Below are 24,180 nucleotides of genomic sequence, written 5' to 3'. Positions count from 1 at the left end.
AGAGCGCCCGTGAATGGAGCTCGCACAAGACGTCATCTCCATTGTGACGTCGCGATCCTTTTATGGAGCGATCGTCTGAAGCCCATTCATAAAACGGAAAGAGAACTGCCTCTGGTAGTAAAGCTCAGGAGGGTTACACAACATTACACTGCGCACTGGCAACGCTGGATTTGACGTATTATTTTCATTAAACCACAATTTGACCGTTACCAGTACCCATCGGAGGAGGAAAATGGTCACAATGGACGAACTTAGTGAAATGGATTGCAGCGTTTTGAAGAGGTTGATGAAGGACGACAGTGCGAAATGTCTTCTTTTGGACTGCAGATCATTCCTAGCGTTCAGCGCAGGTCACCTTCGCGGTGCCGTGAATATTCGCTGTAACACGATAGTTCGGAGGCGAGCGAAAGGCTCCGTTAGTTTGGACCAGATTCTGTCCGGGGACGACGAAGCGAGAGCCCGTCTAAAATCAGGGCTGTACTCCGCCGTGATCTTGTACGATGAGCGGACCTCCGATACAAACACTATGCGAGAAGACAGCACAATCACCCTCGTACATAACGCTTTGTGTAGAGATACATATAGGACAGAAGTCTATCTGCTAAAAGGTAAATTCAAATCTACACAACACGGGGGGAAAAAAAGTTGTGTTATTGTAGGCTAGTTCTTGATGCAACTGTATTATTTGAAATAAAGCTGCATGCTCTGGATATCTGTTGAATAGCCTAGATCTTTTGACTGGTTAAATCTAAACATCACGTCTGCTCTAAGTTAATGATGTAATGTATTACCTGCTGGAAAATCCAGCTTAAGATTTTAGCTGTTTTTGGAACATGGTCTAAGCTGGTCCAGGCTGGTCATTTGCTGGTTGACCAACTAACATGTTCAAACATGACCACCTTGAGCTGTTTGAACATTTAGAAACCAGCTCCCACATTCCCACAAGAGAATATTCACATCTTGACAACAATTTCCACCTGTCCATAGAAACAAACCAACTATTAAATATGCCTCATATTTTTTTTCTTAATAGAGATTCCTGCATTTTAAAAATCTATGCCCTTTTTAGTGTGTTAAATTGCGAGGCTTGATAATAATTTAAGGCTGTCTATTTTTATTCAAAATGTTAAACGGCTTGCCTGAAAAGAGTGGGCCTAAATTAAGATGGCAGATCTGAGTTGTTTTTTTGAGATTATCATGGTTAATAAATGTTACAAGTGATCAGTCATTTACTGCATTATCTTTGTGTTCTTGAAATGTGAAAATGGTGTTAAGGTGGTATCTTAAGTGTAAGTGCAACCTCTGTCTGACCTCAAAACAATAAAAAAAATGTCCCATTCAAATACCAATTAAGGGCAAATAAAATTCGCTTAGATGATTCCAGCTGGTCTGGCTAGACCTAAAACCCTAAAAGCCTATTTAAGCTGGATACAGTCTGGACAAAATGCATTAACAAGTTTTCTTCTTCTTCACTTTATAGGAGGCTACGACAGATTTTCCACACAGTATCCCGATTACTGTTTGAAAACCAAAACACTGCCCGTATCCAGCCCTCAGTCCAGTGTGGAGACCAGCTGCACCTTCTGCGCAACTCCCCAGCATGACCAGGTAACTACATTAGCAGCGCTGGATACTTTGAGGTCAGCTAATAGGCAGCATTGTGTAACATTAAACGTCCTGTTGGCTGCTGTCATCCGCTGGTCTTTCCGGCTGATATAGCAGTAATTTTGAGTGCGTTCGTCCGGCCTTCCTCTATAACGGGGGTGTACTGTGTCAGACACTCCAGTGAGCTTCAGCGTTGATTCCCACATCGATCACTTCCTGTCTCTACAGCTTGTTAAGCAGGCCACCAATGACATAACAGCGGGCCAAATCAATACGAATTTCCCGAATAAATAAACTGGACTATTTTAGAGTGACCTTTTTATAGCAAATAGAGGTTTAAGTGGCCTGATGCTGTTATTATGCTTTTCATCATTTATTGAGAAGGGCCTGTAATTTGATGAATATAAGTACAAATTAATAAAACCATTTAGATCTTAATTAATAAATTATTAAAATATATTAAATATGTAATATTATGAATTAAGTTTTTGTCCCTTTTTTATTACAGGGTGGGCCTGTGGAAATCCTCCCCTTTTTATTTCTTGGCAGTGCTCTCCATGCGTCTAAAAAGGACATGCTAGATCGCATGGGCATTTCTGCTCTATTGAATGTATCTTCAAACTGCCCAAACCATTTTGAGGGGGATTACCAGTACAAGTGTATCCCGGTGGAAGACAACCATAAGGAGGACATCAGCTCTTGGTTCATTGAAGCCATTGAATTTATAGGTATGATGATTTTTTCTTTATATTTAATAAAAAATAAAAAAAATATATATATATACAGTATATATATATATACAGTATATATATATATATATATATATATATATATATATATATATATATATATATATATATATATATATATATATATATATAAATTTATTTTATGTATGTATGTAAATTGGGGTTTGGATGGTTACGGTAGGTGTAAACGTTGGTCCATAAATTAGTCTTGGTCGTTATTGGTCCTTTTAACTGCAAATTACATGCATTTAATCAGCAATTGAAATGTTGATCTGCATTGTAGAGCTTTTGGAACAATTACACCCCCCTTCTTTTTAGGCTTGCACTCATTATGATAGCTCAGCCTGGTCATTTATGCATGTAGCATAATGAAGCTTGGAGAAAATGTTTCAATGTGTTTTGAGATATAGATAAACGCAGTGATGAAATTGAAAGGCCCACATCAAAGGTGCAAAATACGGGCAGAATGCTGCGGTATGGGTGGGTCTTCCTTATAAAAGGGTTTCCGCAACTGAGGGAGGTTGGAGGGGGGGATCCTGTATATCCAATTTCAGCTCAGCATCCGCTGCACTAAAGCTAGGCCCACAAGAAGGCTTGCCGCATTTGATCGCACCGTCCTAGGTGTGTGTGTGTGTGTGTGCTTGTATGTATGCGTCAGAGTGCAGAGCTTAGGGACCAGAGTCTGACTCATCCTCCATTCAGGGGTGCCTTGATACTGGAGTTACCTCAGATCTGGGAGTGTATGGCTGTGCAAAGGCATATGCAGACAGTCAAGTGCACACGAAGAAAGACATCTGACTAACGTTTTGATATCGAGGTTATTTTCTCTTTGTTCCATGCACGTCAACTTTTTGTTGTTGTTAATTAGCAGCTTATTAGTTATAGAAGGAGGTGTCCGTGTTCATGAGTGTGAATTCCACCCCAGACCATTTCGCCGGGGTGTTGAGTGTTTGTTGTCCAACTGTGACTATCAGCTTTCTGTGAATGTGTAATGACCAGTTATACATGTATTTCTAGAAATGCATTGTCCTTATTATTGGGTGTTTTGAGTGGAAATAATACACACAAATCATTGTGTATATCAAACTGTTAAACTAGTAACAGGGATATTGTAGTTTTGAAAATGTTGTATTATTTTATGATTTCATTTTAGCAACGTTTTATTTTAGATTTAATTGTTCATTCATTTTATTTGTATATTTTCACAAATTACTAATCGCTTATATCTGATTAATTGGTTGTTTTACATGTCAATCAGAAAACCTCTTGTCTGATTGGATAGGCTTTTTGATTCTAGTAATGCACAGGAGATAATTAAATCCAGTGTTGATTGAAAAACACTTTACATTCTCACTGTAAGTTAATACAGTGTAATAATAATAATTTGGTTGACCTTCATAGTCAGTCTAGTTTTCACTGTTCAATCTCCTGACATGTTTCAAGCACAAATCTCAAATTGTTTTTTATCCAAGTAGTGATTGAGAGATTGCAGTCTGAACTGAGACAAAATATTGGCAAGAAAACTATTTTGTATTAAGTTCCGTTCGAGGGCTGCATGTAAACCAACAGTAACCCATGCGACGATCAGCATAGTTTGATTCACAAAAACGTGAGTTGTCTGCGTCGGTTTATTTAATGAATAGCTAGTTCTAAAAGATTCACAAAGTCAGGTTCTTTTTCGAATCAGTCTGACCAATTGTTTTTGTGACAAAACATTGATTTCAATGATGTTTAAAAAAATTACGAGCGTCAGCGTATGCGGTAAGATGACTCATCTGAGCTTTATCTTAACAAAGCTTTCTGCTCTATCCTCAGACTCTGTCAAAGATTCCAACGGCCGTGTTCTGGTGCACTGTCAGGCCGGCATCTCGCGGTCGGCCACTATCTGCCTGGCGTACCTGATGAAGAAGAAGCGGGTGCGTCTGGAAGAGGCCTTCGAGTTCGTGAAACAGCGGCGCAGTATCATCTCCCCCAACTTTAGCTTCATGGGTCAGCTCCTGCAGTTTGAGTCGCAGGTCCTGGCCACTTCCTGTTCTGTAGAGGCCGCCAGCCCTTCCGCCACTCTAGGCCCGAAGTCTTCCTCCACCCCCACGTCACCCTTCATCTTCAGCTTCCCCATGTCAGTGGTGACGCACAGCCAGCCCAGCAGCCTCACGTACCTACAGAGTCCCATCACAACATCACCAAGCTGCTGATACACCGATGGACTCGGAAAAAACTGCACGCGCACACGGGGAAGAGCGAATTCCTCTGACGTGCTTCACTTATTTTTGACGGCTTCACTGGTAACCGGCCATCATCAAAGTCACCCTCCGATCTTTTCTGCGCGTTAATATCAGAAGAATAAGTCGTAATACCATGTGGGGACAGTTCATCTCCTGTGGTTCACTTTCATTTCAAAAGACTTTTCATTTGCAGGAGGTCCATTGACCCTGAACGGTTGTTCACGTCGCATCTGCACTTCCCATTTATCACTTCCTCTTTCGCCGGCCTTCCTGAATTCTTTTAATAGAGACCGCCGTACATGACCTTTGGCAGGAAGTGTCTTTCGTCAAGTTCGTTTAGCATTTGTCAGTGCCTTGTACAGAGAAGGTACTTACACAAACACTTTTACTCACCTTTCCTTCTGACTGATCACGAGACATTCAAAGCATTTCAATCTGCAATACAGATCCGTTCCTGTTACAGATCAGAGCAATAACCTGATTCTCCTTCCTCCCAATCGCCACCAAAGTACTGTATGTTGTTTTCTTTTGTTATATTGTTTGATCACGATTTTAAACGTCCGATTTTCTTTGCCAATTTGTACTGAGGAGATTTTCTGAATTATTTCTGCTGTATGCCTTACCAACAATGACTGTGTGCACGGAATGTTCTCATTAATAGACTATTTAAGGAAGGGTGATGCTGGGTTGTACACTGAACCTTTTTACACTGGAAGTTGGGAATGGGATTATTTGGAAGCCACTTTCCTATGAGTCAATTTGATTTTTATTATTTCCCTTTGAGAAGCTCTGTGAGGGAAACATGCCTTGAAGAGTCCATATAGCAGATGCTATGTGTATGTGTGTTGGGACCTACTTCTTTTTATATTAGATTGTGGGCACCTTTTATAGCACTTTTAAGTGATGCTAAATTTATTTGAGGTTTGTTTAGCACCTCGCCGGAATTGAAGTTATAACCAAGCAGCGGGTTTTTTTTTTAGCTGTTTGTCTGTCAATCACTGATGAGATGAATGCAATAATTTTTACTGTAGGCCTACTTGTGAAATGTTATTGTCTGACGGCTCATGGCAATATCATTGAGAGGGTTATGATTCTTTTTAACTCTACCATGTTCTGTTGTATTATATGTACATTTAATTTATCTCACGATTGTCATTGTTAAATATAAACTGTGTTCTGTAATGAAAGTGTGGCGTGATTTAATTGTATAGAAGAACAAAATCTCCAGGATCATATTTTGTTCTAGTCTATAACAGTAGGCCTGTAAGTAATATTGCAATAATTTTGTAAAATGAATAGAACATGAGCCATCTAATTATTTCTTACATGGACTAAGAAAATATATAAAAGAACAGAGCGCGCTATTATGCAGGAGAAGTGATTTAGCTTTTATCGGATAAATGAGGGTAGAATTTTGAATAGGTTCAATAGAAGTTCTTTTTGAAGAGCCACAGCGCCCTCTAACGTGTGTTCTGTTATCTGCATTCACGTCATTAAACGAGAAGTTCGCTGGAAAAAAAACACTAGTGTGTATTCCTTGATCATATTTTTTTCACTTAACCATCAGGCATACTGTAGCTAAACTATAAAACGTTTAAAGCCAAACATAATTTTGTAATTGCAATTTTGCTTCAGTTTGTGTCTGAAAATATTTAATAAAATCAGTTAGAAGCTGAAATGTACCATACCAGCAAATCACACAAAATGAACACACAATTCTTTTTGGTCACATTTAAGGCATCACAATTATTAAAATTTTTAGTAATCAATCGTAAAGATTTAAAATGATGTTTAGCGTAGGCTAGCCATATCCTACTCTGGGAAACGGTCGAACAAGGTTTGCAAGGGTTTGACCAATCTCCTCTCCATATTAATATCACGACCTTTTTGTGTTTTTTTTAATTCAGACCGATTCACTAATGAATTATTCAGACAATTTTATGGAGACGTTCGAATGATTAATTGAAAAAACTGAACAATTCACTCAAAAATGGAACAAGTGCTTGCTACTTTATACAAAAGCGATTTGGATTGAATATTTCAAAGCAGGGCATAAGTAGAACATGTAATATTAATAATGTCCATTTTAAAATGACCTGATATGTCCAGGTATTCCATGAATGCAGCAGCTGCACTGTAGGCCTCTAAATATATCGTCATGTAGTAGGCCTACTTCACAACGGTTCAGTAAAGTGTGGCTGCCAACTCTTTCACACGCCTGCACGCCACACATCCATTTTCTTACGCCGAGAAAAATCGCGAAGCAAAGAGGACACTGACAGACAAGACAGAGCAGGTTACTTTTGATATGAAAAAAATTCTCAGCTCTCAGATTCTGTCAATTTTATTACGAAATTCAAACAATAAATAATGTAGGCTAATAAATGTGACCATGCACAGATCGCTGTAACGCCTCAGTTCAAGCTGCTTGTAAAACGTTCTTACTCTTTACTACCTTATAGCAGGTATGTTGAAAGATATAGTACAACTTACCGAAATGTATATGCTTCATATATAGCTAATATCGATCGGTTTTTCAACCGCCGAAAGAAGTCAATAAAACAGCATGAGAACAATTATGTCTCATAACGTTACATTTAGCATAGGCCTACCTCTGGAAAGCCATTTAATAACCTTAGCACGTTAGTTGGCTAGAAAAAATAGCTATGGAGAGGAGTATTTTGCTTAATATGCATTATATTGCATACTTATTATATTTTTACTTATGTCACTTAATAATAGATGAATGAAAACCGCATTATATTTAAATACATTTTTTAACTTTTAATAATACCAGCTGATGGCATCTCTGTTTACAGCATTAGGTGAGATATTTTTCTTGAAAAAAATTAACATCTATCTAGTACTGTACCTAATATTTATCCAAATGAGTCAATATTGAATCAAGATCGGAATCAAATCACAAGAATTGAACCGAAATCTTGAAATTTGTGTCAACCAATAATAAAAACAGTAGCCTAGCAGTCATTGTACCATTTAAACATAGTAACACGTTGTCACTAAACTTCATTAAAATTCTGTTAACACATTTTTTGACAATCACAATTACACTTATTGTGATGCACGTTTTTAGCCCCCCCCCCCCAATCTAATTGTACTGTAAAATAAAAAAAGTATTTAATAATAATAAAAAATATTACCTAATATTAATGTATTTACTATACTATAATTGAATAAGGAAAGTGAATAAGGGTTCAGCAAGTGTGGGAAAAAAGAGAGCAGACAGTATTTATGACATGTACTTTATTAAGACCATTTTACATGATTGAGTGTTTGATTAATCCGCAGATGGCTTACGGTAGACAAGCCGTTACTGATTAAATTTCACAGGAAGATGGAAATAAAGTAAAAATAAAGCTCAGAGAATTGAGAAATAGTTCAGGATCTCCCACGTATTGGCTTGAGGGGAGCAGTGGCCATGTCTGTGCTCATACTACTGAGAGGAGAAGAAAGGTCTGCTCTCTTTATCTCTGGATTGAACACAGAGAGTCCTAAAGTAAGGCAGATGTCCTCCAGTACACATGTACAGTACAACAAACTACACCTGAGCAAAGCAACCAAACCATGAGACTTCCAGAGGTAGAGCCATGTCCTTCATTTCATTCTGTAACATGAATGCTGATATCAGTAGTGTGTAACAGTTAAAATGTTACGGACACCCTCGTAAAAGAGGGCGTTTCTCTGATCCGAGAAACAGGACTGGAATGAACAAGATTTAGGAATTCCCGTGGTTGTGATCCAAAACAAGCCAAAAGCAAAAGGGGTGACTTCCAAAGCGGAGTCACATGGTCGTCTGAAAATATTGAAGAAACGATCTGAAAGCAAAAATTCCCACTTCATTTACAGTACTACAGTAATAAAACCCACTCTGAATCAGTAAACAACATTAAAAGCTATACAAAGGCATTGTCCATTACACAACCTGTACATTACTGGAATTTTTTTTAACCTATGTCTTTTTAAAATAATTTTGAATAACTTAAGTCCTGCTTAAAAGTGCAATTTTTTAAAAAGACTCATTATCAGATTAGGCTATGACAATGGAATGGGATATTCTGACCAGTGTTCCTGTGCAAAGATATGTAAAAAAAAAAAAAAAAAAAAAAAAAAAAGTGTACAAAAAAAAATCATTTTGCTGTTTTGTGGTCAAAGGCTTTTTGAATAGTTCTGGTCTCTGCATCAACATTCTTTTTCCTTTAAAACCCCTCTAAGGCTCTTTTTAAACAACAATGCATAAAGAAAAAAAACAACAACAACGAGATTATCAGGCTCTTTAGTGAACTTCAACAATGGAAAGGAGGATTGCTGAAATGTCAGATCACTTTAAGACGTGGTCTGTTATTGTGAATCATATTGATGAAAATAAAGTGGGTAATTAATCACAGTACTAGTAAAACCGTTTCAAAGAATTAAGCTAATGCTTGAACAGTGTTAGATCGTGTAAAATGACAGGGAAGAGGTCACTTGTTGTCTTTCACGGAACAGTCCTTTCACTGAGCCCTGAAGCAACACTGTGGCCAATATGTCCTGACCTTTGACCTGAAGAGGAGGTCCAGGACACGGCCAGCCAAGGCAACTCTTTCGTGTAAACACTCACGAGGACAGAAATGGAGCATAACTGCAAATTAAAGAGGCAGTGCAGAGGCTTACAGGAAGCGTCGGTGGATGTGTGTGAAATGTCTGGGTAACAGTCTGAGTGTTTTGCAGGGCTGCTGATCTGGGACCCACGTAAACTAGGACTTCTGCTCCGCCGCTGCTGGGGAAGGAGGTGTGCTGTCTGGCTTGATGATCTGGTATGTGATGAGGTACTCTGGGTAGGCCTGCAAAAACACAAAAATTGGAAACAAACTGAATATCTACTACCTTAAATATTTGTCTTAATGTTGTGCGTTTATAACTTCAGTTGATAAAATATCTGAGCCCTCTCACCTGTTCTCCTCGGTAGATGACATATTCGGCATAGGCTAGCCCGTTGACGCTGGGTCGGCCGATGACGGAATGGTGCCCTGGAGGAGCGTGGGCCATTTTCATGGCACTGAATTGCAAGAAGGATTTACCCAAAGTCACCCGGCAAAACAGCATCTGCCTGCAAACAGCACAATTATATTTGCAATAAATAAAACTAGAACATTATGTTTTAATTCAATTATATGAATAATATTAAAAAATTATCATTTTATAAATTATTATTATTACAGTATAATTAATCATATATTAATTAAATAATTGAAAATAAAACGGCATTTGAAAAATAATCTAATATAATTAATAAAATTATAAATATAAACAATTATATCATTTGTTATATATACAGATTTATATTTATACATTACAATATAATTTACAATATACTATAATAATTTTAAATAATATATACCAAAGCTCAAAGGTTTCCAAATTTATATATATATATATATATATATATATATGTGTGTGTGTGTGTGTGTGTGTGTGTGTGTGTGTGTGTGTGTGTGTGTGTGTGTGTGTGTGTGTGTGTGTGTGTGTGTGTATGCACAACTTTGGAAACCTTTGAGCTTTCTGCACACTGAATGTGTGACATGTATCAAAGCTTACGTGTAAATCAATTATTACATAGTAGTACCCTGCATCCATGGACAGTAGTAGTACCCTACATCCATCCATTAATAACTATAAATAACTATAAAATCCATGGATCTAATGAATTTAGATTAATTCATTTTAGCAATTAGAATTTTAATCAGTATTTATGATTGCAATTATATACAGTGTCTGATTTTCTATACACTTTTGTATAATAAACACTTGTACTAAACTTGTTGAGAAGCACTGGATTATAGGATAGACAGCGCCATCAGCTGGTCATTTAGGGTACGTACTCTTGTTTTATCATTGATAAGCAACAATTTATATTGAGAGCTAATCTAGGATCTTTTGTCACAAACTTCCATATTCTATAAAACAGGTTGCATCACTTCTTTTGTAAGTGCTTTGTTAAATATAGAGCCGTGTTACTCAAGATACCTTCAAAGGAGCCAGCAAAAATGAACATAACCGATGTCCATCGCATATACAGAATTAAAAAAAAAAATATCGTTATAAATAAACCCTAACATCGTTTTCTTTTCCCTAACGATAAAAAGAACTAGCTAGGTTAGCTGATAACCTTAAAAGTCCATGGATATCGCCATCAGACTCAAAAAAGGGGAAGAATCATATGTGTATGTACCTGTGACAGATGTAACAGGAGCGGTCTTTATGTGTGGGGCAGCCCGTCCCTCCTCCGATGCCGTACACATACTGATTGCTTTTCGAGGAGTTCTCTGCAAAGTAGATCCCTGCCCCAAACATCCCCCCTATGTAGGCGTGCCTCTCATCAAACCCCTTATGGATGATGGCGTTGATGAATGGTGACCCTTGTAGATGAAGAGAAAGGAAGTTGATTATTCTTGTGTAAAAACTGGAAAACTGAGTTAACATTGTTTGAAAGAAGCTTTTGAGTCTGATATGGGGGAAAAAAGGGTTCTTTTGTAGCTTGAACTTTCCCAAAAAGCACTTATGACAGGTCATTCATCTCGTGACCGTGAGCTGGAGCTGTACCGTGAAAGAGCATGCGCTCGTTGTGGTGGTTGTGGTTCTCGTCTGCGATCTCCTTCTGCCTGTGTGAGTATCGCTCCCTCAGCTTCTTGTTCACCACCTTCTGAATCTGTACCATTGTACAAAGTTGACATTAGATGTTCATCAAACATTTGAAACATAAACTAACTAAATCAAACCAGTCTAGAATAAATAGAAAAGAAAATAGAAAAATGCACACTCACCTTCAGGATGTTGTACCTGCTGAAAACGCCCCCCGCATTGCCCCCATCCCTGTGCTCTCTGATCGTATTTTGCAGCTGTAAACAAAAACATAACGTTACATAAAAACAACCATTCAAGACCACACAGCCCTTCAATAGGGTAAAATAAAATGTTAAATAATGTTATATATGAGAGCTAACTAACTTAGCTGAAGTAACTTGAGACTAAATAAGTTATCTAAGATTAAAATAATAGCTCACACTAAAATAAAAAAAATAAAATAACATAAGACCACAAATGAGTTCTATTATACTACAAACAAGTTGTAATTTAACACACAAAAGACTAGAAGTAAGTTTAATAACTATAAATAACTATAAAATAAAATCAGTTATATAAAACTGAGTTTTATCACTCCAAAGAAAAATAAAATAAGATTACAATAGGTTATGACTATTGAAAATGTACTAATCGCAAACTAAAATAAAAAACGAGACTACAAGCAAGTTATGTAAGACTATATGTAATAATATTGCAAAGTAAAATTGATAAAATAAGACCAAAAATAGGTTATATAAGACTATAAATAAGTTATTGCTTATTGCACACCAACACAAACCATATTCACCTAAAAAAAAAAAACCTGTATGATCAAGGAACATATTTAGTTTAATTTACTTTTTGAAGGTTGTTAATGCATGTCTAAATGCATATCACCACAAAAAAAATGAATAAATAAAATAAAATAAATACACAAATAAATAAAGCCTAAAAATATCAGCATAATCAGCATCTAATACAAGAAATATCCATTTTATAATGTGGAATAATATTTCACATGCTTTGGAAGGAAAATGCTCCTAGATCTGCTGATTTGGAGTGCACTCTCACCTCCTCCTCCACTGACTGAAACTCTTTGTCATCAGGTGCCAGGTCAATCAGCACCGTGCCTTGACTCGCACAGTGGAATGTCAGGTATGGGTTGGCACCTGTTAAGAGGCAGACCAACACATAAAACTATGTTACCTCAGTGCACCGTGGTTTGCTTAGTCATGAACAGATGGTGTTTAAGAGAGAAGCTGGAGCTAGACCTTGTTGACCGCCCAGCAGCCTCTCAATGCCTTTGATGAGTTTGTGTCTGTGCCCGTATGCGTTGATCCCGATCTCCTTGAGCTCCTCGTGCCCCATATCAGCCAGCACATCAAGCGAAATCTAACACAACAAGTGAACACCAATCAGAACAAGGGAAACTAAAGTAGTCTGCAGGCACAACCAATCACATGAAGTTCCAATTAAAAATGTCATGAAGCGCCTCATTTCGAGTTCAATTTCGACTGTTTCATCAAAAACAGCCAACAGTGCAATTTTTCATTTTCTCAGCGTGTTGGTATGTGAAACTTCCTCCTACAGAGATGATAAACTCTAAGAGCGGCAGGAGGCTTGGATGGATATTATCTCGTGTGACTCATAACACACAGAATGATTATTGCTGAATATGCCTCCTACACGGAACAAGCAGACAAAAGCAAACACGCAGATGGCGATTTGCGCATGCTAGACTGAGGCAGGGAGCCGTTGAGCCGGGGTGTGTCTTACAGAGAGCATTGAGGTTTAATCACACTGGACTAAGAACGTGAAATTATTTTGGATTTCAATGAATATGGCCAAACTTATATATATATTGAGCACAAGAGACTTTCAAAAGCATACAAAAAAATCATACTTAAAAACTTTTGAACAGGATTGCATGAATGGAAGTGAATGACCCCTGTGTAATCTCAAACTCTCACACTCTCAATTCCAATGGCCCACTTATTGGCAATGCATCACATCTATGATAGCTCTGTCAGAAGCCATTAGCCCAGGAGCTCCCAACTGCTCTCTCTCTCAGGAAGCACTGTGCACTTCAATCGATAGGACTCGCAGCACTGGTCATTAGAGCAGTGAAGGTGTGATGGCCACAGCTGGAAAGATTCCATTTCTCTTTTATCTCTCTCTTCAATCCTTTTGGTGAAGTTTTCATTTGTGCCAAAGCTGAAAAAGAACTTCAGCAGATTTACTACAGACTAGTGCAAAAACCGACTAGCCGACTTAATCATGGACAATATCAAGGACAATAACTATAACTCATCATTTTAATTCTATGAGAATAGGTAAGTCCACATCACAACAATATATATATATATATATATATATATATATATATATATATATATATATATATATATATATATATATATATATATATATATAACAGCTGATAAACGACAAAATCATTGATAGCCAATACAAATTTTCCTGACAATGCAGAGTTTGAGCATTTAAAGCAGCAGACGACATAACTGCAGCCAGCGCTTATAATAAAAAGAACTTTATCGTGCTTGGGTGTGAACACGAATACATTTACAGTTATAGTTATCCTTGTTGGTGTTAGTAGACATGTTATGAAAATTTCACGAGTTGTGAAAATTACGTGATCTAGGACCTTTATTCAGTGCATGCCATTGTAAAGACTCTAAGTCTATTCCTCAGCCTTGTTTTCATCCATGTTAAATTCAATATGGCGTATTCCCTGATTAAGGTCTATGGTTTTTAACCTGGTTTTGTTTCGGTCCCTGATTGGATGAGTTTATTAGGTGGCGTTTACATTAGACAAATTCTTACGTTAAGCAAGAACAGCAAAGTTCATGGTGGGATGCTCAAAAAACCCAACCAAAATGTCCACTTGAATGTGTGTGGCGTTAACTGGTGCTTTTAAACATATGAATTTAAAGACACAGCTGTCCAACATTGTTTTACCATGCAAACTAATAATTACAAAGTAAAATATCAAAAGTAAAACATTAGAACATAAGAACGAAGAAGAAAACCTCACTAATTAATTTATCAAATGTTGGACTAGTCAACCAGCATGACGCATCTCTATTCAAAGGGAAGTGGAAATGCAGCAGACATACAGAAGACATCTAAAAATGACAAATATTTGCATGCTGCCCTTCTGACGGCTCTAGTAAAGTGAGGAGACGGCTCTAAACTGTGCCGAGGCTTAAATCAGATGCGTCTAATGACGGCATTGGTGCACGTATGAGATCTGTGAGCGTGTCCTCAATCTCATTTGCACTCAAGTCTGTCGCACCGTCTCTGCAAAACTGTTGCCTCTTCATGCTCCATCTCCCATAAGCACAGCGAGGCCGAATAAGATTGAGAGCGAGCAGACGAGTGAGTCACTGTGAGACAGATGAATGCGTCTTACTAAAGCCACAATCACAACTGATTTCAGCCCCTCACATCAAGCGCTCTTCCCAGCTGGTGGCCGCCAAGCCCATTTCTGTTCATCTATGTGCAAATGAGTGGCAGGTCTAGCACAGCGTGCCAATCGCGTCCCACGGCTCACCCTCACTGAGTCGAAGCCGAGAAGAAAAGCCAGAGGAATAACAGTCCTGAGCTCAGTGTGAGGGAGCGGCACAACTGTATTAATCAAAAAAAGAGGCGTAGAGGTCAGACCCATCACACAGGATCTCTCTCACAACTATAAAGATCGGGAGACGCTAGTTATCTCACAGCTTCCGGCTGAAGAGGAGATGACTGGAAATTATAAAGCCAAGGTGCTGAGAGAGAGTAAATTGAAAGGAGATAATTACGAGGCCAGAAATGTCATTGCATTTACAGAACGATGAGGAGAAGGGCCTAGGGTTCTCTTCAGGAAACAACAGCAGGCCTCTCTACATGGGACAGCTGGCAATTTAATGTGTGGAGTGGAACTGATGAGATTGATATGATTGAAATTGATTTGATCCTAGGAAGTGACCTTACCTGTTCCCGCTCAAAAATATCCCGCAAATGCTCCAAACACAAACTCTTCAGGAACTGATTGATGTTCATATCCAGGATTGTAACTATATAGAAAAACAAAAAAATCATATATCATAGGACTATAATCAAACATTTAGGGCTTAATTACATTTAGGTTTAGGGTTAACTAACAATTACACATATAACAACTATATATATATATATATATATATATATATATATATATATATATACACACACACACACACACAAATACACACATACCTTATATATATCTTACATAAACCCATTAATGTGTCAGTAGTTTTTAGATTGCTGAGTGAAAGCCGTTTAGGAAAATGCATTGCACATTGTATTCTGAAAAGTTTTGTTCTGTAATGTTTTTTTCCCTGTGCGTTCTTTGGTTTGCACATATTTGTGAATGATATGGACTGTTATATCATTTGGTTATTACAGTTTTGTGAGAATCATCCTTCAATCTGATAGTTTACTTTACTGGATATAGCAAATGATGACAAAATGAACTTATTAAACAAGATTTCGCAATAAGTATGCGATTAATCACGATTCAAAAAATTGGTTGTACTTTATTTTACAGTCCTGTTCCCCATGTACATACTATGTACTAATTATAGTTATTACAATTATTGGGTAATAACTAGGTACTAACCCTGAACCTATCCCTAAACCTAACCTTAACCCATGTAGTTACCTTATATTAACCAGTACTTTCTTAGGTAAGTACACTGTAAGTACACATGAGTGCACTTAATGTAAAATATTTTTTTTTTATCTATTGACAGCCCTAATATATATATGTGTGTGTGTGTGTGTGTGTGTGTGTATATATATATATATATATACACATATACACACACACACACATACATAAACACACACATACATATACACACATACATACTGTAATAACCATATATATATATATTTATTTTTTCTGTGTGATCACAGAATCTTAACAGCTACTGGCCGTATTCGAAAAAATACACATTGCACACAAAATTGAAAACAGTATACCGGATGAACTGGTATTTTGCACAGCACTGGTATGTAGTATTATATATTACTCCACCATGTATTATTATTATTACAAACAAACATTTCACAACGTATTTCACTAAGTGGTAGAAAGCTCTGGCCAGATAATCTTACTATAATTTCTGTTTTTTTTTGTTGTTGTTTTTTTTATAAATGTAGGACTTTTATAAATGGAGACTCTTGGTAATCCCATTACAGTTATTGTTCTCATCAAATATTATTACTTTTGTTAGCACTTCAACTTATATAAAGCATAATTTCTCAAAAACAGTTCATTTTAAACTGAGAATTTATATCAAACAAATGTTTTATTTTATTTATTTTTATCAAAAATGGATTTGTTGCAGACCTACTTAAAATAAAAAAAGTTACATCACATGATCTACTTACTTTCTCCCTCCTTCCTCTCTGGTCCAGTAGCCCCATCAGCGGGGCCTGAGGCTCCAGGTACAGCCAGCTCTGCCAGGGGCCCGGCCAGATTGTCGATGCTGCTGGCGGCGGACAGGCAGGAAGGTGTGGATGCTGGAGAGATGACAGAGGCACTGACCACCGTAGCCTGGGGCTTGAAACAACTAGGCAGAGCTTCAGGGGGCATGGCATCAATCAGCAGCGCCCGAATATCATCAGCCTGGAGATCAGAGGGAAAAAACTCAACACTAATTTCCATAAGAAATTGTGTCTGATCAATTTTAAATACAACTAAAATCATCTAATATTCATGTTACAGTAGCATGCCACATGGGCGAGGGGATACATTAGACAGTAGTTGTAACACTGCATTAGTTTGGCTTCTTGGTCTAGAACTGGACAATAAAAGATGAGAACAGCTGTGTCATTAGCACCTGGCATGAGCACAGCCACAAGAGCCCAATTAGTAAAGGTTAGGGTAGATTTACCATTTGCTTCGCACAAGCCTGAACACACGGGAATATGGGTTTAAACACCTCAGCTTATGTGTTTAGAAGATAAATGTCCCAATTTTTCAGGATAGTCTATGCCACCTGAACCATATGAGATCTTACAGCCAGAACAATAGTCCTACAGAGCATGAAACTTTTATAGAAGTTGGGTTTAAAATAGTCTATGTCTTGACATGCAAATCTGTGGCTCTGTTAAATGAATGGCAATATATCAATATGTGCTTTGATGTCCATGAGGTATCTTCTAAAGGCATTACCGTCGCTAAGTCCAGGGGTGTCTGTCCCTCCTGGTTCTTCATGGTGGGGTCGGCCCCATGAGCCAGCAGAAGAGCGCAGAGCTGCGTACGACCCTTCTGTGCAGCCTCGTGGAGGGGCGTGAAGGCCCATTTATCAGTGGCATTTACACAGGTGTTGAATTTGATCAGCAGGGCCGCGATATCCACATGCTGGAAGGGAAGACAGAGGCTTAGTAACAAAATTAATGTACAATATACAATCTTTAAAGCGTTGTTCATTAAAAAAATTAAGCATAGACCTTTCTATAGAAGATCTGCTTTGGTGTAAAAGTTTGCCTGGTTTTAGACTGGATTGTCACCAAGTTATATTTTTAAAGTAGTCCAGACTACTCTTCTAAAGCTTTGTGTAAACAACAAACCAAAATGTAAACTGTCATTGATTTAAAATATAGACATCCTCCCTAGTTCTACTTGGCAAGTGAATGAGAAAAGTAGCTATGCTCCATTTGCGCATGAAATGACTTTTGAGTGAATCAATTGATTCAAAACAATGATTTGATTTGTAAAACATATGATTTACTCAAAATAATCAAAGAATCATTTTTTTAAATAAATCAGACTATAAAATCAGTATAAAATGATTTGTTAATTAATTAGACTGATACAATTTTCATGTTCAAATCATTTCGTGATCAGGTGATAGCGGTTAATAGCTGACTGGAGGAAAACATTTTTAATACCAGCATTTTTTTTTTAAAGATGCCACCCAGTGCCAGGATTTTTTACCATTTTCACGGCCCCAAGAATATTTTGTTGTATGAATATCTGAACATACAATATATATAAAAAAAGCATCCTTTTTTTACCAACACTTTAATGTGGGTAAGTTTTATTAAAATAAAATAAAAATGTTTTTTTCCCCTGTGTGTTCTTTGGTTTGCACATATTTTTGAATGATATGGAATGATATGATATGAATGATATGAATTAGGGCTGGGTAAAAAATATCGATTTCTCGATTTTAATCGATTCTCATTTTTACGAACCGATATCGATTCTTAAATCCCAAGAATCGATTAGTCATCCTGTTTTCAGTTGATGAATGAATGGAACATTGTAGCGCGCATCCCATCCAATAAACGCAATAATCTTTGTGCTTTGTTACTATTGATATGAAACAAAGTCTCAGATTTCAAATTACGTCCATTTTCTTACGAAATTCAAAAACATAAATACCGTTTTGGCGCTGTGGCGTGAGATCGCTCTGGCGCAGCTCAAGAGAAGCAGCAGCAACGAGCACACATAATCTTCTCTTCCGCCTTAATATTACCAGTTACAGCGTGAAATAAACATGAATGAGCATCTGAAAGTGTGTTAAAAGATAGAGTATAACTTATCGAAATCCTTGTTGTCACATCATTGTTTCAACCGAGGAAAGACGTCAGTGAAACAGCTTGTAAACAATGTCATGTAACGTCACATTTACCTCAGAAAAACCATATCCAGTGACCATGAACTCGTTAGTCAGCTAGAAAAATTAACTCTAGAGAGGAGCATTTTGCTAAATATATGCACCATATTACATATGCATTTTATGTTATTTTATAATTATTTTATGTTTTTCAATATTTAATGCATGTTTGAATAAATCTGGCAAGTTTTTATGACAGCCACCATTTAAATATTTATATTTCATATAACTTTATTATTAGAAAAATAAATAAAAGTGTAATTGTTTGTATACAAATCAGTAAATCTTTACCTTTAATATTAGGCTATAGTAGGCTTATGAAACAATTTTAATGATACAACTGACTCCCATAGTTTACAGCATTGGTTAAGAGATTTGTTTTCATTGAGAAAATTTGCCATGTATTGTACCTGATATCCAAAATAATCAATATTGAATCGAAATCGAATCGAATTGCAAGCTTGTGAATCGAAATCGAATCGAATTGTGAAATCTGTGTCAATACCCAGCCCTAATATGAATGACAGTTTAATGTGGGTAAGTTTTATAAAAAAAATTAAAAAAAGCGGCAACATTTTGAACAAAAAGCTGAGAAATTCAAGTTTTTGTTAAAGACTGCATCCGGATTGGATTCAGAACGAGGGATTTTCAAAACAGAAAACAGATCCAGTAGATCGAGCCCATCAACACTCCCAAAGCGTCACAGTCCTATAGCTCATACTGAGTCAACATTTCATTCGGTAACGCTAGGCAGTTTTGATTTATATGCTGTTTAACGTTTGAAGATCGCGTTAGTTTACAAGTGTGCAAGCAATGCACCAATCTCTGGTTTCTGTTTCTTCACCTGTGTTTTTGATCCGGAGATTCTGTACTCTTTCAAAAGATGCGTAATAGCGCTCACTACTGTATAACAATGAAAACATGGATTCCCTGAAAATTCTGTTAATGGCGGGGAAAGAGTTAAATACTATTAGAGTTACATTTTGAATTGGATTTTGATTTGAATTTTTATTTTTTTTATATTTCTAAAACGTTTTAATGTATTTAATTTAAATTTTTGTTTTAATTCAGTTTGTTTTATTCCAGTTTTAGTTTTATTCCAGTTAGTAATATTAGCACTTCCGCTTTAACTTATTATCTAACATTTATATTTTACTTTACATATTTCAAATAACTATTTAGTTTTTAAATACTTTTAGTTTCAGTTAACAATAGCAACACTGAGGTTGACACCATGAGGATGACTAAATAATTGTAATTTTTGGGTGGACTAGCCCTTTAAATGGCATATGAGAAACATTCTCACTACCAATGGAAAGCACAGAACAAAACAAGCTTGGGTTTTGGCCAACTCAAGAGTTGTGGTGTGCAGTGTGTGTGGCTGAGCTTGTCCTGAGCCGCCCTCCCATCAGCAGCAGTGACTGTATGGAACTGCGATCAGCTGCCTGTGTTTGCCAAGCGCTGACAGCCTCTACACAAACAGGCTGCATATGAACAGAGGGAGGCGCACTCAAGGTCAGCCAGCATCGGCCGGCCGCCAGCTCTCCTCTAGCCAATCAGAAAAGCTAGGGCCACCTGCCACTCCGGTTGCAGCCAATCAGAATCTCCCTGCTCCAGTCACAGAGGTCCTGTTTCTTGGACAGCAGCATATACGAGTGTGGTCGAGGCCCAGAGTCCGGCTAGTTCTGATCCAGAATGTTTATGTAACCGCAATCTGCTCCCCTCCATCAGCATGGTTTAATCACATCCCTGTATACCTCCACAGGGCAGACGCTGATAAATACCTCCAACTACCATCACCTAAAATGAGTTTCTCTGAATTCGCTTGATTTGATTTCCAGAAATCCCGTATTAGCAGAGTTCTGTGCAGTGCGGATTAAGGCTCGCAAATGGCATCATCTCGGCATCTGGGTTGTTCGCGAGTGGAAATGCAACTGAAACCACCTGAAAGAATCAGGAGCCGCAGTGACTCATTAAAAGTGCATAAGCCAAGGTTCTGTTGGCAGAGCAAACACAGATGTCCAAACACTTTTTGCATACAGCCACACACTGATTTTCTCAGTCACAGGAAGTGAAAACAAAGTGCTGTATCAGATCACAGAGGGATTCAGGTGTAGCTTTGCACTTGTTCTGAGGGGAAAAGCCCTTGTGTTTAGTTTTCAGGAGCACATACATGGATTATTCAGCATCTACATCTGTTTGTGTGTATCTGAGGTACCCACAGCACAGTTTCCTGCCAGACCTGGCATGACCGGAGGCACGACATGTGTCGGCTTAACAGATGGCTGTATGTAGTCCCAGTCTCACTGAAATACTCATCTTTTTAATCAGCAATTGCACTCACCCCGTACGAGGCTGCGTTGTGGAGGGGGATAAGGCCACCTTTGTCCTGCGCATTGACATCCGCCCCATGCTCAAGTAAATACTCCGCTACCTCCAGATTGTTATAGCCAGCTGTGGAGAAAAAAATGCAAAGAAAGTGTAAATCCATCTGCCCATGATAAAATCTGTTATCATCAAACTCAAGTCACCAATCCATATCACATGTATGTTTTCCACTGTGTTTTATATTAAGTCCTTTAATAATGGCCCTGGACCACAAAACCAGTCACATGGATACATTTTTTGAGATTATGATTTATACTTAATTTGTAAGCTTTCTATTGATGTATGGTTTGTTAGAATAGGACAATATTTGGCCGAGATACAACTATTTGAAAACCTGGAATCTGAGGGTGCAAAAAAATCGAAACATTGAGAAAATCGCCTTTAAAGTTGTCCATTTTATGTTCGCGATTGTGCTGCATTCACTCACAAAAATAAATGTTTCATATTTACGTTAGGAAATTTACAAAATATCTTCATGGAACATGATCTTTACTTAATATCTTAATGATTTTTTGGCATAAAAGAAAAATCGATAATTTTGACCCATACAATGTATTCTTGGCTATTGCCACAAATTTACCCATGCGACTTTGACTGGTTTTGTGATCTAGGGTCACAAATGATAATTAATCTACATGGACCCAAACCCCAAATTGAAGCAAAAACTGCTTAAATCGTTTTCAGTCAGATTCACTGAATTGAAAGTCACAGTTACCCCTTTTCCACCAAAAAAGAACTGGTTCGGAACTGGTGCTGGTTCAAAGTTAGTTCGGAGTTGGTTCAACTTGCGAACCTTCTCAGAACCTGTTTGTTTTTCCACTGACTAGCGTGCCCAGCGAACGACCTCGTTACGTCACTGTGTACGTCCCTTTGCATTACTTTTGGGATTATCTCTAACGCGTGTCCCAAGAAGGCTTTAAAAACAATTGAAATATAGTAAAATAGTAAGTCTTTTAATCTTTCCATTTATTTGTTCTATATTGTGACTGTTTTCTTCTTTGCTTACATAATGTTTTCAATAAAAAATAAATAAATAAAAAACTAGAAACGCTTGCGCCAACTTCAAGCATAACAATTACAATGGCGGACTACATCGTGTTTCTGCAAATGTTTCTCCTGGCTTTGCGATCCTATATTATGGTTAGAAAAGATGTTTAGAACACATCTAAACCCGCCCCCAGCCCCCGACGTAAGCATGACGTGGTAAAAGAAGGGTTCTAGTCCAGCGAGGAGTTGGTGCCGCTTTGGAACCAGTTTTCCTGGCCGAGAACCGGTTCTTTGGCTGTCGAAACACAAAGAACTGGTTCGCGCGCAGGCACCGGCTCCGAACCGGCTCTCAAAATGCTTTGGTGGAAAAGGGGTATGTGTGTGGAACGTGCATTAAGCCCACAAGGCATGTTTTTTTTTTTTTAAACAAATAGTTTAGTAGTTTGCTCCAGTATTTCTTGTTGCTTGATAATTACCTGCTTTTTGCTCCGTGGGTAAAAAGGTTTAAAATGTATTATCAACACATTTTCCACAGAGTTCAGTGGTAAAAAATGTTCAGAAACTTTACTTCACTAGGCTGTTTATCACATATCACAATGTAATAACCTTCACACACACACCAGTGTTATTGACAGTGCTGCAGTTTTTTGATGATGAAAACTAACCTTAAATATATAAAAAAATAATTTTCATTCATTGAAATAAAACTAAAATAAAAAAATAAATATTAGATGAAAAAACTAAATTTAAAAAGAAAATTTGAAATGTTGCCTCAGCAACTAACTGAAATATTTTAAGTACTAAAATGACTAAAACTAAAGCTAAATAAAGCTAAAAATAAATAAAAATGACAAAAGCACAAAATAACTAAAACTTGAATTAAAAAAGTACGAAAACTAAAATGGAAATATAAAAATATAAGCTTAGCTAATTCAAAATATTAATACATATTATAATAGTATATACGTACTAAAATTTAAATTACAATAAGGCAAAATAGAAATATTAAAATTATAAAAATGACAAAAGCACATAAGAAAATGACTAAACCTAAAATTAAAATAATAGCTAATTCAAAATATGAGTATATATTATAATAGTATACAAATAACACTATTCCAGCTCATATTCATAGATCATAGTTTTCCCCCTCCTCAGACTTTTAGCCAATTTAATAATGGTTCCCAAATTCAGATTGTTTTTCCTAGGTGATATCTCATTGCCACCGCCTCTACGTAGGTCTATTGGAATTCCCACCATCACCATCTCAGTGAAATTTCATCTATTCCTATCTTCAAAACTCAATTAAACTTAATTAATTAAACACTCTTTAGGCAGTTTTATTGGAATCTGACTCCTGATAGCAATTATATTTATGAGTCGGTGCAAAGTGGAAGCAAAGCGGAGATAGTGTTTTCTGTCGCTGCAGATAAGCTAACAGACTCAATCTGGCAGTCAACCTTTGGCACGGAACAAATTGACGCTGACCAAAAAGAACCAGACACTACTATTTTTAGCTTTAACCGTCTTCCTTTTTCCTTTCCCTCTCACTCTCGCTCCAGACATACACGACTGCCTACAGGACAGCTACTTATTAAAGCCCTCATCATTACAGACTGTAGCTCTCTAATAATGCACAAACCCCGCTTTGAGAACCTCACTAATGAGAACATGCTCTCTGTCTCACACGTACACACTCCACCGCGTGTGCTGTGTTCATCAAACGATTCTTGCAGGTTCTCCCAAAACTACAGGCATTTTTAGCAGTTTCTCACTTCCTTCTATTGAATATGTCATCTGTTTGTCTGTACCGCTCTCTTTTCCTCTTATCTTCAATAACGCAGATTTATTCTCATTAACACCATGACAAACATTGGGATTATTGTGAGTAAAAAAACTACAGTGTGGATACGGTGTCAGCATGTTGTA

At 37.3% G+C, this 24,180-nt stretch overlaps 2 protein-coding genes across 3 annotated transcripts in view; one reads left to right on the top strand and one right to left on the bottom strand.

The window, feature by feature from the left end:
* Positions 1-84: 84 nt before the first annotated feature.
* Positions 85-5,761, top strand: dusp4 (dual specificity phosphatase 4). Its single transcript, XM_077232948.1, has 4 exons — positions 85-608; positions 1,481-1,608; positions 2,114-2,333; positions 4,170-5,761. Exons 1-4 carry the CDS (start codon positions 233-235, stop codon positions 4,547-4,549), a joined length of 1,104 nt encoding a protein of 367 aa, XP_077089063.1. The 5' UTR covers positions 85-232; the 3' UTR covers positions 4,550-5,761.
* Positions 5,762-7,828: 2,067 nt separating this feature from the next.
* Positions 7,829-24,180, bottom strand: part of tnksa (tankyrase, TRF1-interacting ankyrin-related ADP-ribose polymerase a) — a 106,308-nt gene continuing 89,956 nt past the window's right edge. For both annotated transcript variants that reach the window (XM_077232946.1, XM_077232947.1), the window contains 11 exons: positions 21,221-21,330; positions 17,427-17,615; positions 16,640-16,877; positions 15,194-15,276; positions 12,472-12,592; positions 12,272-12,369; positions 11,401-11,475; positions 11,180-11,285; positions 10,809-10,995; positions 9,530-9,686; positions 7,829-9,420 (listed from right to left, as the gene is read on the bottom strand). In XM_077232946.1, coding sequence (XP_077089061.1) covers positions 9,334-9,420; positions 9,530-9,686; positions 10,809-10,995; positions 11,180-11,285; positions 11,401-11,475; positions 12,272-12,369; positions 12,472-12,592; positions 15,194-15,276; positions 16,640-16,877; positions 17,427-17,615; positions 21,221-21,330 — 1,451 coding nt within the window. In that variant the 3' untranslated portion in view covers positions 7,829-9,333. The remainder of the gene's footprint in view (positions 9,421-9,529; positions 9,687-10,808; positions 10,996-11,179; positions 11,286-11,400; positions 11,476-12,271; positions 12,370-12,471; positions 12,593-15,193; positions 15,277-16,639; positions 16,878-17,426; positions 17,616-21,220; positions 21,331-24,180) is intronic.

Source organism: Siphateles boraxobius, unplaced genomic scaffold (genome assembly GCF_051911475.1).
Source record: "Siphateles boraxobius isolate OS27281-9 unplaced genomic scaffold, OSU_SipBor_1 18, whole genome shotgun sequence".
NCBI lineage: Eukaryota > Metazoa > Chordata > Actinopteri > Cypriniformes > Leuciscidae > Siphateles > Siphateles boraxobius.
This window is presented reverse-complemented; position numbering and strand designations above follow the sequence as displayed.

What these genes read in the sequence shown, in the direction of transcription:
- dusp4 (XM_077232948.1), top strand. Translation starts at nt 233, where the DNA reads ATGGTCACAATGGACGAACTTAGTGAAATGGATTGCAGCGTTTTGAAG. An exon ending in AGAAGTCTATCTGCTAAAAG is followed by an intron (nt 609 to 1,480) that starts GTAAATTCAAAT and finishes TTCACTTTATAG; the next exon opens with GAGGCTACGACAGATTTTCC. An exon ending in CAACTCCCCAGCATGACCAG is followed by an intron (nt 1,609 to 2,113) that starts GTAACTACATTA and finishes TTTTTATTACAG; the next exon opens with GGTGGGCCTGTGGAAATCCT.